At 36.1% G+C, this 14,891-nt stretch overlaps 1 protein-coding gene across 1 annotated transcript in view; it reads right to left on the bottom strand.

The window, feature by feature from the left end:
• Nucleotides 1-14,891, bottom strand: part of LOC150100924 (alanine--glyoxylate aminotransferase 2, mitochondrial) — a 226,867-nt gene that overhangs the window by 134,276 nt on the left and 77,700 nt on the right. Inside the window, exon 5 of the mRNA XM_090401430.1 lies at nt 10,843-10,937. Coding sequence (XP_090257556.1) covers nt 10,843-10,937 — 95 coding nt within the window. The remainder of the gene's footprint in view (nt 1-10,842; nt 10,938-14,891) is intronic.

Consider the following 14,891-nt stretch of genomic DNA (forward strand, 5'->3'; position numbering starts at 1 on the left):
GTAGGTTTGCGGTAAACTGAGAGGTTGATACCACCATTCGGAAGCATCTTAATTAAAGTGTCCAGAAATGATAATTGGTTATCTTTTTCAAGTTCTATAGTGAATTTGATTGTGTGGTGTAGAGAGTTGATTTTGTTAAGAAAGTCTAACAGGTCATTTTTTGTGTGGTTCCAAACGATAAAAATATCATCCACGTATCTCCACCATACTGTGGGTTTAGGGTCTGTTTGAGTTAAGATTTTACTTTCAAAATCCTCCATAAAGAGATCAGCACAAGATGGAGAGAGGGGGCTACCCATTGCAAAGCCAGTCAATTGCTGATATATGGTTTTGTTCCATAAGAAAAAGTTAGATGTTAAACAATGATGGAACAGAGAAGTAATGTCTTGTAGGAGCAAACTTCCTAAAACGTTGATGACTTCCTCCACAGGGATGTTAGTGAATAGAGATGTAACATCCAGGCTGGCGAGTAAATCTGTATTGGAGATAGAGATGTTGTTCAGTTTCTCAACGAAATGTTGCGAATTTCGTATATAAGTATTCGAATTATGGATGTGTAGTTTGAGGAGGCCTGCCAGGTGTTTAGATAACAGATAAGTTGGCGAATTGATTCTATCCACAATCGGGCATAGTAGTATTCCATTTTTATGAACCTTAGGCGTGCCATACAGTCTTGGTGTTAGTGGATGCATGGATTTCAATCTTTGTTTTAAGTCTATAGACCAGTTCACCATGTGACGTATTAAATCGTTGGTATCATTGTGGTTCTTTAGTGTTGGATCTGTGACTAAGACATGGTAGGTTGATGTATCCGACAATAAGCTGTTAATCTTATCTTCATAATCACTGATGATTAAAATCACTTTTGAATTTCCCTTATCTGGCTTCAATATGATAAAGTCTTTCTTTTTCTTCAAACTATGCAATGTTCTTTTTTCTAGATTAGTGATGTTTTTGTTAGAAGTTCTTGAAGATGAGAGGATGATGCCACTTTTTAATCTAATATCATTAGCTATTGGTTCCGGTAACGATGAGACTGCTTTTTCTATATTACAAACGATATCCACTTTAAGGACATTATGAGGTGTTATCGTAAAATTTAAATTTTGCGATAACATATAAAATTTATTATATGCACTTGATCAATATAATTCCATTAAAAGTTTTTTCCAGAGCTTTTTGGTCAAGAAAATTAAACGTTTTGTAACATGAATAGAATCCATGGGGAAACCAAAAGAAAGGTACACCGTTTTGAACTCCTTAAATGTAAAAAAGCCAAACTATTAAATCACCTCACTTTTTTGAAGAAATGTCGGAACAACAAGGTTATTCCAAAGTTTCTATTTTTAAAAGAACAATTCCATTCAAGACGTGCGAAACATATTTATTTTAAACATCTTTGGCACTTCTACGTGAATGGATACAGCATACCAGATTTCTTTTAAGCCAAATAGATTTAGAATGTTATCAGATTTTTGACGATATTTCTAGTACTTTAGATCAAGATATATGGTCGCATTTGGACATCATGGTCACTATTAGCTATGATAAAGCCTTTACAACAAGCAAATGAAACCAAATCAAAAAATTTAATGATCTTTATACAAAACGTCTTAAGTCAAAACCTTCTCTACCAGACAGCAAAGTTATTTTTAATTTATCGGATCATGTATTAACAAAACCAGAGATCAGTATACTTAAAAAAGGTTTTAATTTTGCGATAACACCTCATAATGTCCCTAAAGTGGATATCATTTGTAATATAGAAAAGGTTTAATCTTACCAGGAATACTGAATAGTATTCCTGGTAAGATTTAGATAAGCATTCTTGAGAAGGAAGAAATAAAGAAAATTGTCAAAGAGAAACTTGGGGAACAACAAATTGGTTTCAGGCAAATAGGAGCTGTTGGGATCAGATTTTCACATTATAACAAATTGCAGAGAAATCATGATAACAGAACATGGATCTATATTTAAGTTTTGTGGACCAGAAAAGTGCCAGAGCATTTTGAAAAGCATTACAAAATGCTACAGTTATATGGGATAAAGGGAATGTTATACAGAACAATACAATATATATATATATATATATATATACTGTTCTCTCCAATACCTCATGACAATTTCCCATGCAATGTGAGCATCCTTTCCTTGCAGTTTCTTATGTCATGGCATTGCTCCAACTGCTTTTCTAATCGCTGGCCCTGCAGTTCCACAGTTTCTTATGTCATGGCATTGCTCCAACTGCTTTTCTAATCGCTGGCCCTGCAGTTCCACAGCCAGACAAAAGTAAGCCTTCAACATTCAAAAATCTGATAAGTCTACAGAGACTAAAGAATAGGGAAATTCTGACAGTAAAAAATGTCATGGATTCCACAGAATATTGAGGATATCAAGAGTCTACAGAAACATAAATCTATCTGCATCTGTTTGCAGAAGTATTTAAAATTGAGTGAAGAACCCACTTTTAGGCATTTCCCTGTTATTAGTATAAGCAGAATGTTTATACAAATAACCTGGTGGTAAATAAATGTTTCATTTATTTACCACCAGGTTTTGAGTTAACCAAGATTGAATTTGATAACCTTATACTGCAAATGTCTCAGCCTATACTTCTTATGGATGAATTAAATGGGCACAACAATCTGAATGCCAAGCAACCAAAAAAGATCAAGAAAGAGCATGTGGTATATTGCAAAGATACTCTACCACATCAAATCTCACAGCTTCTAAATGTGCTCAGGCCAAAGCATGTTACACAAAAAGTCTTGAGTCAAGACAACCTCGTTTCCAAGAATATTATTATTATTATGGGTATCTCCATGGAGTCAGTAGACTCATCGCAGGAGACCCAAACTATCAAAACAATATCTATCATATCTCTTCTTGAATTCATTTTATACACAAAGAACTCACAACTGAGTCAGGCAATGCATTTCACTCATTCACCACCCTTCAGGCAAAAAACCTCATTTTCACACCCTTGTTAACCACACTTTTCCTTAATTTCCAGGGATTACCTCTTGTTCTTCCATCACTTTCACACAGCTGAAACATTTCCCCTGTATCAATCTTATAAAAACATTTTAGTAATTTAAATTTTTCTATCATATTCCCTCTTCTCTGCCTATCAACCAACCTCTGCAATCCACAAGTTCTCAATCTATCAATGTAGGGAGCATTTTTCACATCACTCACCAACTTAGTCACTCTCCTCTGAACCCTCTCCACAACCTCCTCATCTCCAAGGAATCCAGGGGACCAGACCTGAGCACAGTAATCCAAATGTGGAAGTATAAATGCTTTATAAAGGTGAATAATAACCTCTTTATCTCTTCAATAACCAAGTAATCCTATGTGCAATCTTGGACACCTTAACAATGTGCTCTGAACTTCATCTCCCTATCCATCAATACCCCCAACTCCCTAGCCTCATCAATCTCTTGGAGTACCATTCCATCAATGTAGTACACAGCTGGTAATCTTTTAATCCCAAAATACATAACTTTACACTTTTCCACATTGAACTGACATCCATTACATTTTTGAAAATTATGGAGACAACTACCGTGTTTGAATAAAAACTTTAGTTTAATATTACTAAAATTTTACAATTCGACGTTTCGACCTTTATGTCAAGGTCATCTTCTGGAGCGTACAAATATACACAAGAAACAAGCTATACTACAATCATACTGGTTCGTTAAAGACACTGACTAACTGCTACCACAATTGTTGGCCTGACCTCTGGTGAAAAAAAAAAAAAAAAAAAAAAAAAAAAATTATACATCAACACTAGAGTCCTATTATTTGTGTTGTCTACTATATACATATATTAACATCATTCCAGCCAGTTGGAGTGGAATGGTTTCTAATACTAGCAGATTGGCTAGAGTCCTGACTTATGTTGAATCTTTCATATTAGGTTGGCTGAATGTGTGCCATCCAGATCCTTGGAATTTTCATACCATCTTTATTGTTGATATTTGGGTGGTTTATCAGGATTTTGCAGGATTCTTTAAATTTTCTTTTGTACCATGTTTTTGTGCGGTGTAAGGAGCAGGTGCTTTTCCAGTTGATTTGGTGTAGGGTGTTAAGTGCATGGTCTGAGAGGCCTGCTTCACCATAATGGTTATATTTAATGTATCTAATGTGTTCTTTCTTGCATATAGGGATTGTCCGTCCTGTTTCACCAATGTACGGTAAGTTACAGGTGCAGCGGATGCAATAGACTCCAGGATGTGCTAATGGGAGGAGAGGATCCTTAGAGCAGCTGAATATGGTTTTAAGTTTAGTGGGTGGTTTAAAGGTGGCATTGAGGTTATAATGTTGTAGGATTCTGTTGATTTTTTCTGATAACCCTTTAATGTATGGGATGGCTATGGTTTTACTGTAATCTAGATTCGTTTTTGTTGTGGTTTTATAGAGTATTTTATTGACAGTATTTTTGTTATAGCCATTGTTTATGAATGTGTCACTAATGATTTTTAGTTCTTGTTTCAGGGCTTGCTGGTTAGAGCAAATAGTTGCGGCTCTGTTTTTAAGGGTGTTTATGACTCCATATTTTGTGCTGGGTGGTGGTATGAATTCGCATGTATGTATTGGCCCGTGTGTGTTGGTTTTCGGTAGAACGTGAAGGATACACTGCCTGAAGAAAGACATGTAACTATTGTGTCTAGGAACGGGAGCGAATTTTGGTTTTCGATTTCGATGGTAAATTGTATGCTTTCGTGTTGTTTGTTTAGGTGGCTGAGGAATGTGTTTAGCGTTTGTCGCCTGTGCGGCCAGATCGCGAACATGTCGTCAACGTATCTGAGCCAGATTGTCGGTCGAAGTGTGGCGGAATCAAGAGCCCTTTGCTCAAAGGTTTCCATGTAGAAATTTGCGATTGGGGGGGATAATGGTGAGCTAATGACTGTACCTTCCTTTTGTAGGTAGAATTTGTTTTGCCACACGAAGTAACCGGACTTTAGTACGTGGGCAAAGAGGGCCGTAATGTCGGGCAGAAATTTGTTCTGTAGTAGGAGAATTGTGTCATTGATGGGGACATTAGTGAAAAGGGCAGAAACATCAAAACTGACTAATAAGTCGTCTTTGTCGAGTGTTATGTTTTTGATTTTGTTTATAAAGTGTTGTGTGTTTTTTATGTAGGAGGGGGAATGACCTACCAACTCCTTGAGTGTTGCCGCTAATTTCTTGGCTAGGTGGTAATTGGGACTGTCTATTCCTTCCACTATTGGTCGAAGGGGTACATTTTGTTTGTGTATTTTCGGAACCCCATATATTCTGGGGGGGGGGCGTAATGGGGTTTGAGTTTTTTAACTGTGTCTAGTGGCCAAGAAGTGACGGACTTTAGTAGTTTTTCTGTTTTGTCCTTTATCCTTTTTGTTGGGTTATAATTTACCATTTTATATGTGTTATTATCGGCTACTAGTTGGTTCATTTGCAGTATGTATGTTGACCTGTCAAGGACAACAGTGGCACTGCCTTTATCAGCTATCGTTATTATTATGTTTTGTTTGGCTTTTAATGATTTAATTGCTGCTAATTCTGTTTCAGTCAGGTTGTTCTGTATGGTTTTCTTGGTATTTAGGACATTACTGGTTTCTAGTCGTATTTTGTCTGCTATGTTGTTAGGTAGGGATCTGATGCCTCTTTCAATGTGGTAGATAAAATCTAATTTGTTTACCTTTTTAGGCGCTATTGCGTAGTTCAGTCCTTTATTCAGCAGCGTGAGTTCGCCATTGTTCAGGGTGTGGCTTGATATGTTAATCACATGGTTCTTGCTTGTCAGTGGTTGGTCGCTCCTTGTCTCCCTTGTTTGTTGTTCATTGTTGTTTCTCAGGGAGGAAGTCCTCTGATTGGCCGCCGTATTTTGCCGTTGTTTCAACCTGTGGAATTTTTTCTTGAGTTTTTCTTTGTTCTTTTCCAGGGTATGCTTGGCCGAATTGTCAGTAATTCTTTCAAGTGCTTGTAGAATGTCTGGGTTAACATAGTTCGATAGTTCTGATTGTAATTTAGAAACTAGATTTTGTGTTGTAGCTAGGTTTCGGCGGGCTGTTTGGATCTGTTCTCTAAGCATTGCTTTTTCTGTGGGTCATAGATACGGAGTGCCTTAGCGGACGTAAATTTCTTTTTTAGCCTGATGCAGATCGGAATGAGGTTATTGTCTCTGCATCTTTTTAAAAGGCCAGCCAATTGATCAGGAGAGAAATACGAATCTTTAGCTTACCATAGCGATTGCAGCGCTTGTGGGTATCATTTCCATGGATGATCTGAATCCTTTCTTTTAGGCTTGCACAGTGATCCGAATGCATTTTTGGAAATTATGGAGACAACTACCGTGTTTGAATAAAAACTTTAGTTTAATATTACTAAAATTTTACAATTCGACGTTTCAACCTTTATGTCAAGGTCATCTTCTGGAGCGTACAAATATACACAAGAAACAAGCTATACTACAATCATACTGATTCGTTAAAGACACTGACTAACCGCTACCACAATTGTTGACCTGACCTCTGGTGAAAGTTTCACCAAAAGTCAGGCCAACAATTGTGGTAGCAGTTAGTCAGTGTCTTTAACGAATCAGTATGATTGTAGTATAGCTTGTTTCTTGTGTATATTTGTACGCTCCAGAAGATGACCTTGACATAAAGGTTGAAACGTCGAATTGTAAAATTTTAGTAATATTAAACTAAAGTTTTTATTCAAACACGGTAGTTGTCTCCATAATTTCCAAAAATGCATTTGGATCACCGTGCAAGCCTAAAAGAAAAAATGACATCCATTACATTTTGCCCATTTTGCCAGCTTATTTAAATCATCCTGCAAACTCTCAAGATCAGCTTGATTTTTTATTGCACTACCCAACTTTGCATCATCAGCAAACAACTGAATATCTCCCTTTAAGCCATTTCCTATATCATTTATGTACAAATTAAATAACAATGGCCCAAGCACAGAGCCCTGAGGCACACCACTGGTTACCTGCCTCATCCTGGACATTGCTCCTCCATACACCACCATCTGGTATATATCTCTCTCTCTCTCTGAGCCATTCTCCTATCATAGTGTCCCTAAAGTGCATAAACAGGACTTGTCAGTGAAATCTACTGTTGATGCAAGATCTGGGGGATGGTAGTGCTAACAAAAATAGGCAAGGCTATATTATTGAGCACACATTTGACAATAATGCAGTACCATCTTTCATATGAATACTAGCTCATATTCTGCAATAAATTTCATAATCTGCTCACATGCCATTCTTCCACTGTTCATGTGTGATGTTAAAGAGAGCATATATGATCATTTCCCTGTGATTTGCACTATATATATATATATATATATATATATTCACCAAAACTAAGTTCTTTAACTCAGATAACCATCTGAAAAATTGACCAGGCAGACTGGAATACATTTTCCTCGTTTTTCAAAATTTAATGCTGAAGTAGACAGCTGAACACCTATCAATGAAGCAGTAATATGAAACAGACTGTCCAGGAAGCAACAACTTCAATTCCAAAAATAATACCTCAATTTTTCACTCCATCCAAAGCCATGATGAAATCTGAGTGCCAAGCAGCCAAAAAAAATCAAGAAAGAGCATGGGATATATTGCAAAGATACTCTACCACATCAAATCTCATAGCTTCATAGCTTTTAAATGTGCTCAGGCCAAAGCATGTTACATAAAAAGTCTTGGGTCAAGACACCGTCTAGAATATATAGTGTCCATAAGGTGTATAAACAGGACTTGCCATTGAAACCTATGGTTGATGCAAGATCTTCTCCAATTTCATTGCTTTCCAAATATCTAGCAAACCTGCCAACTCCCCCACATCAGCCAAACATCCTCTTTTATAAAAAATACAACACACTTCATAGAAAGCATCAAAAACATTACAATAGATCCTACTGATATACTTGCAAGCCTAGACATAGTTAATCTGTTCACCAATATATGAAGAACAGAAATCATGCAACTATTACGAGACTTCTTCCCATCAAGCACAGCAGATTTTTTTAAACACTGCAACGATAGTGCATTTTTCAAATTCCAAGAGGAATATTTTGAACATAAGGAAAGGCTAGCAAATGGGCTCTTAAAACCATCCTATCTCTCTCATTAGCAAATCGATTCATGGAATAGTCTGGGGGGAAAAAAAAAAAAAAAAGCCTTTCAATATCAAGAAAAATGCAACGAAAAATTTCACTGAGATATATTGATAATATTTTCATTGTCTGGCCCAGCTCTATTACCCAATTAGAAGATTTTGACATGTACCCCTCAAATTCAATTCACTGTTGAATTAGAGGCAAATAGGTCTTTGCTGCTTTTGGATACACTTACTGAGGTATCTGAACAAAATTCACTCAATTTCTCGGTCTACAGGAAACCAACAAACACCAGACATTACCTGCAAGTCATATCTCATCATCACTCGGTGCAAAAAACAGGCATCATCTATTCCTTATGTGTTTACAGTTTCCACTAATATAGATAAAAGCTACTAAGAGTTACAATACCTGAGTTCAATCCTAGTAAAGAATGGTTATAAGAGAACATTAATAAAAAAAAATCCTACATCAACGACCAAAACAATAGAGAACAGAAAGACCAAGATTTTAGAAGAGCAGTGACTCTCCCACGTATACAATGAGTCACAGATAAAATAGCAAGGATGCCTTGTCAACAAAATATAAAGGTTGCCTTCTACCCAATCAATAAGATCTCTAATCACCTGAAACCTCCTAAGGTTCCATAATGCAAAAAAATGATAAAGTGACAAACATGGTTAAAAAAGAAAAAGTAGAATATGAGAGGAGATTGGCCAGTCAGGTCAAAGTTAATCAGAATTTTTCTGCTATGTGGCAGGCAAGAGGAAAAATAATTATGGCAGATTGACACTGGTAGATAGTTATCGTAACAGAGTAACCATAACAAAACGATATAGTGGAATTATTTAACGAACACTTCATCAGTATATCATAGCATTGTGAATAATGCTGTGCAAAATGTAGAAGGGAGGCAAGGATTAAGAGAATTAAAGGTGAAAGATTCAGAAGTGTATTATGTGTAACTTGTGTTAGATGTCAATAAGGATGTGGGAATGGATGATATCTCACCACATATTTTTAAAGAATGTACAAAGGAGTTAGCCATGCCCTTGACCTGGTTATTTAATGGAAAGTCTTGCACACTGTCCTAGAACCATGCCTGTGCATGGTTCTAGGACAGAAGTTTCCAATTATAGACTGGTCTGTAAATCTGCAGTTGTGGTCAAAGTGTTGGAAAAATTGATTAGGAATAGAACATGGGATTGGGTTGATGGACATGAGATTCTCTATGATGGTCAGCATGGGTTTGTGAAGGACAGATCTGCTGATGAACTTAGATTACCACAGGACAGATAGGTGTATAAACTGCAGAAGATGGCACAGGATAACAGACTGGTTAGATGGATTGAAGATCAACTTTCTGAAAGATACCAGCAAGTTGTGTATGATGAAGCAGTTCAGAAAAGGTGACTGGCAGCTTGCCTCTAGGTTCTGTTCTTGGGTCCTCCTATTGTTTAACTTATTTATTAATGATATTTCATATGGATTGACTGAGGATCTTCAAATGTTTGTTGATGATGCAAAGTTAGATAGGATTATCAAGAGTATTGCTGATGTTAATTCTCTATAGGAAGATTTGAATAGACTTTTATCTTGGACAGATGAGTGAGATTTTAGTTTTAATATTAATAAATGCACAGTGTTACACTTTGGGGTGGAGCTGTACATTAGGAAATGGATGAGATTCAGGATTTTGGAATGATGCTGGACAGTGGACTAAACCTCCAAGAACACATTACAAATGTTGCAGAGACTGTGCATGTTATTGCTGCTATAATAAAAAGTACACTGACATGTAGGGATAAGGAGGTGGCGGTGCATCTATATAAGGCATTGGTCATACCATACATGGACTATTGTGCTCAAATTTGATTGTCTATTTTTCATTGTGATGTGGAAACACTAGAGAGGGCCCAAAGATGAATGACCAAAGTGATGTAGTTCGCTCACTGTTTGTAGGTCCCTGCTTCGCATCTTTCCAAGAATAGTCAATTCATGCTGAAGGGGAGAAAGAAATGAAGGATGTCCGAATTGGTTGCCAACATGCGAAATCACGTGCTTTATAGGTAAACTTTTCCAACTGTTATACAAGCAACATAGTTAACTATATTAATCATAAAAGAGAAGTTAATTTTCTGACTGGTAATAATAAACAACTCATCCCACAATACGGACTGATTACCCTATTATCAGAATGGATTCTCCTTTTTCTGAGATGCGCAGAAGTGTCGAGGGACCTCTAATCGGTGGGCGAAGTATATCAGGACTCTGAAATGTTGGTTATGCAGAGCATTTGAGTGGGCCTCCTACGATGAGTCTGTTGACTCCATGGAGGTTACCAAATAATAATAATAATGTAATACCACTATTTAGACTTATTTATCTATCATTGTACAAAAGATGACCTCGATGTTAGGCTGAAAATTTTGATACCAATAAACAGAATATAAGTTCATTATGATAGACATGTTGCTCGTTGAGTAGACCTCCCACAATGAGTTTATTGACTCCGTGAAGATTACCGAAATAATAATATATTGAACATATTCAATATATTCATTGTTGTATTGAATAACTCTTTTTAAATAAAATGTGTAAAAGAAATTCTACAAGAAATTACATGTTAAATATGTTACAATAAAAAGTTAATTCAAATTTAGGGAATATGGATTCATAATATACATCCCATACTAATTCTAGTTTCAAATCATGTCTTACCGGAGAGAAATGATATCAAAAGACTTGGTATAAAGGCGAGCCATAATCATTGCAAGGTCATTTGCTTCTGAGCCACTGTTGCAGAAAAAACATACCTATCAAAGAAACACACAACTGTAAGTCATTTCATCTTAGTAATTTTAATTCTTGAGTGAGGTTTGAGTGTTATCTATCAATAATCAAGTTATTTTGCAACATGCTGATAATTGATACTTATTTGTTATATATTTATTAGCAAACAACTTAGCGACTTATTTTTTTGAAATGATGCAACTCATTTGGCAGAGTCTGTGTGCATTGAAAAGAATGAAAGGTACTGGATTAAAACAAGTTTGGTTTTAAACATCCAACATTTGATCAAAGTCACTCTGGCATCATCAAAATTAAGAAATAAGAATATTAAGCAAGGAGGAACACATTAAGTAAATCATCAGAAAGTCCCAGATATGCACAAGTGAAATGCACTTTAGGTTGTTTGACAATGCTTGCATAAGGAAGTTACATTACCATTTCTGAAGCATATTAGTTCCTCAAAATTGATATTTCAACTATTAGCTAATTCCTTAGTCAAATGCATAAACAGTCTAGGAAACATCAACTGTCCTCATTTTAAATTAACTCATCTCATTACTTTGTTCTCTGTTGTTAACTCTGATGATGTTAACAATAATCTAGCAAAAATTTTGGAATGGTTGTTTAAAATTAACTTAGTTTTAACCATTCCTCGTGTTATTTTTATATTAGCAAATGTTATGAATTTAGTGACTATTAAAAATTGATAACTCATAACCTAGTTTTTGAAAACTGCTATGGCTGTAATTATTGGAAACCATATGCAGAAAGATGTTCAAAATTTGCATTATCCTTTTTTGATTATTATGTTTGAATATTAATTAAAATATATATGATTGTAGTCTGACAAGATACTGTAATCTTGCAATAATTCAACCTTCATTAAACTGAACATTCAATTAAGTGACTTCTGCAACACTGATATAATCATATCAGCCCTTCAATTATTATTATTATTATTACATGACACCTCCAGGGAGGCAAATGACTCATCGAGGGAGGACACCTTACTCTACAACTCTCCATCCCACCACTCAATCCACCAACTACAATGAACTGCAACTACCATCATCATCTACACCAATGCCATCTACTGCCACCACTAGTATTTTCACAGACAATCACCAACATCCGTGCCGATGGTGGGATTTGAACCCACAGCCTTTTGGCTGGAGAGCGGATATGCTAACCACTCGGACAACCATGCCAACTGTTCAACCTTCAATTATTATTATTATTATTACATGACACCTCCAGGGAGGCAAATGACTCATCTAGGGAGGACACCTTACTCTACAACTCTCCGTCTCCACCACTCAATCCACCAACTACAATGAACTGCAACTACCATCATCATCTACACCAATGCCATCTACTGCCACCACTAGTATTTTCACAGACAATCACCAACATCCGTGCCGATGGTGGGATTTGAACCCACAGCCTTTTGGCTGGAGAGCGGATATGCTAACCACTCGGACAACCATGCCAACTGTCCAACCAACAAATTGATTTCTGGCTGTGATTACATAATTGAGAGATTATTGTATTATTTTTTTTTTTTTTTTAAATCTTTCCAGTAACTAACTCTATGTCTTTTAAGATCTGATGCCAAAAGATATTTTGATGACAATAGTGTGCTTAGCTTATAAGGAACCCATCCATATAGGTATGGCCAAATATCTTTCCAAGAAAAAGTATTCCTCATCAAAAGTCTTGTTACATATCATACTGGCCATATAATTTATTATTATTATTATATGAGTATCTTCATGGAATCAAAAGACTCATCGCAGGAGACTCATACTAGCTTTCATACGCACAATACCTATCACACCTCTCTATAATAAACTCATTCAGTGTCAGAATACTCAACTAATTCTGGCAATCCGTTCCACTCATTCACCACTCCCCAAGCAAAATATCCAGTTTGCACAACCTCACTAACCACATTCTTACACAACTTCTGGATGTGATCCTTAGTTCTCCCTATATTCGATATGTAATCATACAGAACCCCTTTAATAACTTATAAGTTTCTCTTGTGTCCACTCTTTTCTGCCTATCAACTAAATTTTCATCCCACACACCTTCAACCTATCCTCACAGGGAGCATTCCACAGATCTGTCACCACTTCAGTCACCATCTCTGAATCCTTTCCACACTACCTCCTGATCCCCAGGAAACCTAGATGACCAAATCAAGTCAAGATATGACCAAATCAAACTTATAAAGAGGGATAATAACTCCCTGTCTCTCTACATGTTAGTGTGTTTTTTTAGCATCTAAGTAATCCTTTGAGCTATTATGCCAACTTTTGCAATATGCCCTCTGAACTTTAACTGTCTGTCTGCCCCCCCCCCCCCCTCCCACTCCTATCCAAATCCATCAATTGAAATGAAAAGTCTCATCAATTTCCTGCAATCTAGTACCATTAATGTGATGCATAGTATGTAATCTTTTCAATGCAAAGTACACAATTTTACATTTTGCAACATAAACTCTGACAATCATTATCCTTCCCACACTGTCAACCTATTTAAATCATTCTGCAGATATCTACAATCATCTTTATCAATTATTGTCCTTCCCAGTTTCACATCATTAGCAAACAACTGAATATTCCTACTTAAATCATTAATATACAAATTAAAGAGTAGTCGGTCTAGTATGGAGCCCTGAGGCATTCCACTAGTCACCCTCATTCTCCTAGATTACACTCCATCATATACACTACTCTCTGGTGTTCTGACTGTTAGTCATTCTCCCCCCACCCCCATCCATGCCATCAACTTCATATCCATTCTCATTTACTCCAACTTTTGTAACAATTTTACCTGTGGTATTCTGTTAAATGCCTTTGCAAAGTCAAGCTATCATGGTGTAGTCATTTCCCTTATCTAATTGTGCTGTAAATTACAAAGTATTGTATCCTATCCATCCACTGCTGAATTTTACCTTTAACCAACTTTTCCAATACTTAAATCACTCCTGAGATATTAATTTGTTCGTAATTTGCTACTCATGTCTTAGAGCCACCTTTTAATAGAATTATCTTACCCTCTTTCCACTCCCTTGGAATACTGCTACAGCTGAGACTCAGATTAAACAACTTTGTCAGAGGCACTGCCAATTATCTTCCACATTGGCATAGCACACAGGCCGATATGCCATCCAGCCCTACTGCTGTATTCATGTTGCTATTTTTCAACACGGGGAAGAGATTTTAACAATAAAAAAAAAATTAATTCAAAAATGACTAATAGAGAAAATATGGTGCTGTGAGTAGGAGAAAATTACATAAATGTGAACTGGAGTAAGTGATTGTGAAATGATCCTTTCTTTTAGTGTTACATGGTGATCAGCATTCATTTTCGAAATTATGGTTTTTACAACCATGTTATAACTAACTCTTTTTATTATCCCGACGTTTTGATCTTCATATCAAGATCATCATCTGGAGCATACACAAATATACAAGACAAGCTGAGTTACATTACAAACCATAAGCTAGAGAAACAATGATATGATCACATGTTATTCTACTGGCATGACCTCTAGTGGGGAAAAAAATTATTCATAAATTACATCAAGCTAGATTTAATTCAAGATAACATGAATAAACATTTTTTCTTATAGATAGTTTTCTTTCAATAACAATGATGTCCTATTTTTAGTATTACAGTTGTTATTTTTGATTTAGGATCCTGGATTTACTACAGTCCTGTTTATAGTTGTTCTTAGAGAGAGGAAGGTTCCGTGGGTCGAATATATGCCTTTCATATGTATGGGATTTTTAGACCTTCATTATTGTTCAGATTGGGGTGATTGATAATGATCTCACAAGCTTCCTTAAATTTACGTTCATACCATGTTTTGGTGTAATGTAGACCAGTGCTTGCCAAACTTCTGGATGTCAGGGCCCCCTTTGAAAAAATTAAAATATTTCACGGCACACAATAGAAAAAAACTCGTA

Source organism: Typopeltis vanoorti, chromosome 12 (genome assembly GCF_054136105.1).
Source record: "Typopeltis vanoorti isolate ZY-2024b chromosome 12, IOZ_Tvanoo_1.0, whole genome shotgun sequence".
NCBI lineage: Eukaryota > Metazoa > Arthropoda > Arachnida > Uropygi > Thelyphonidae > Typopeltis > Typopeltis vanoorti.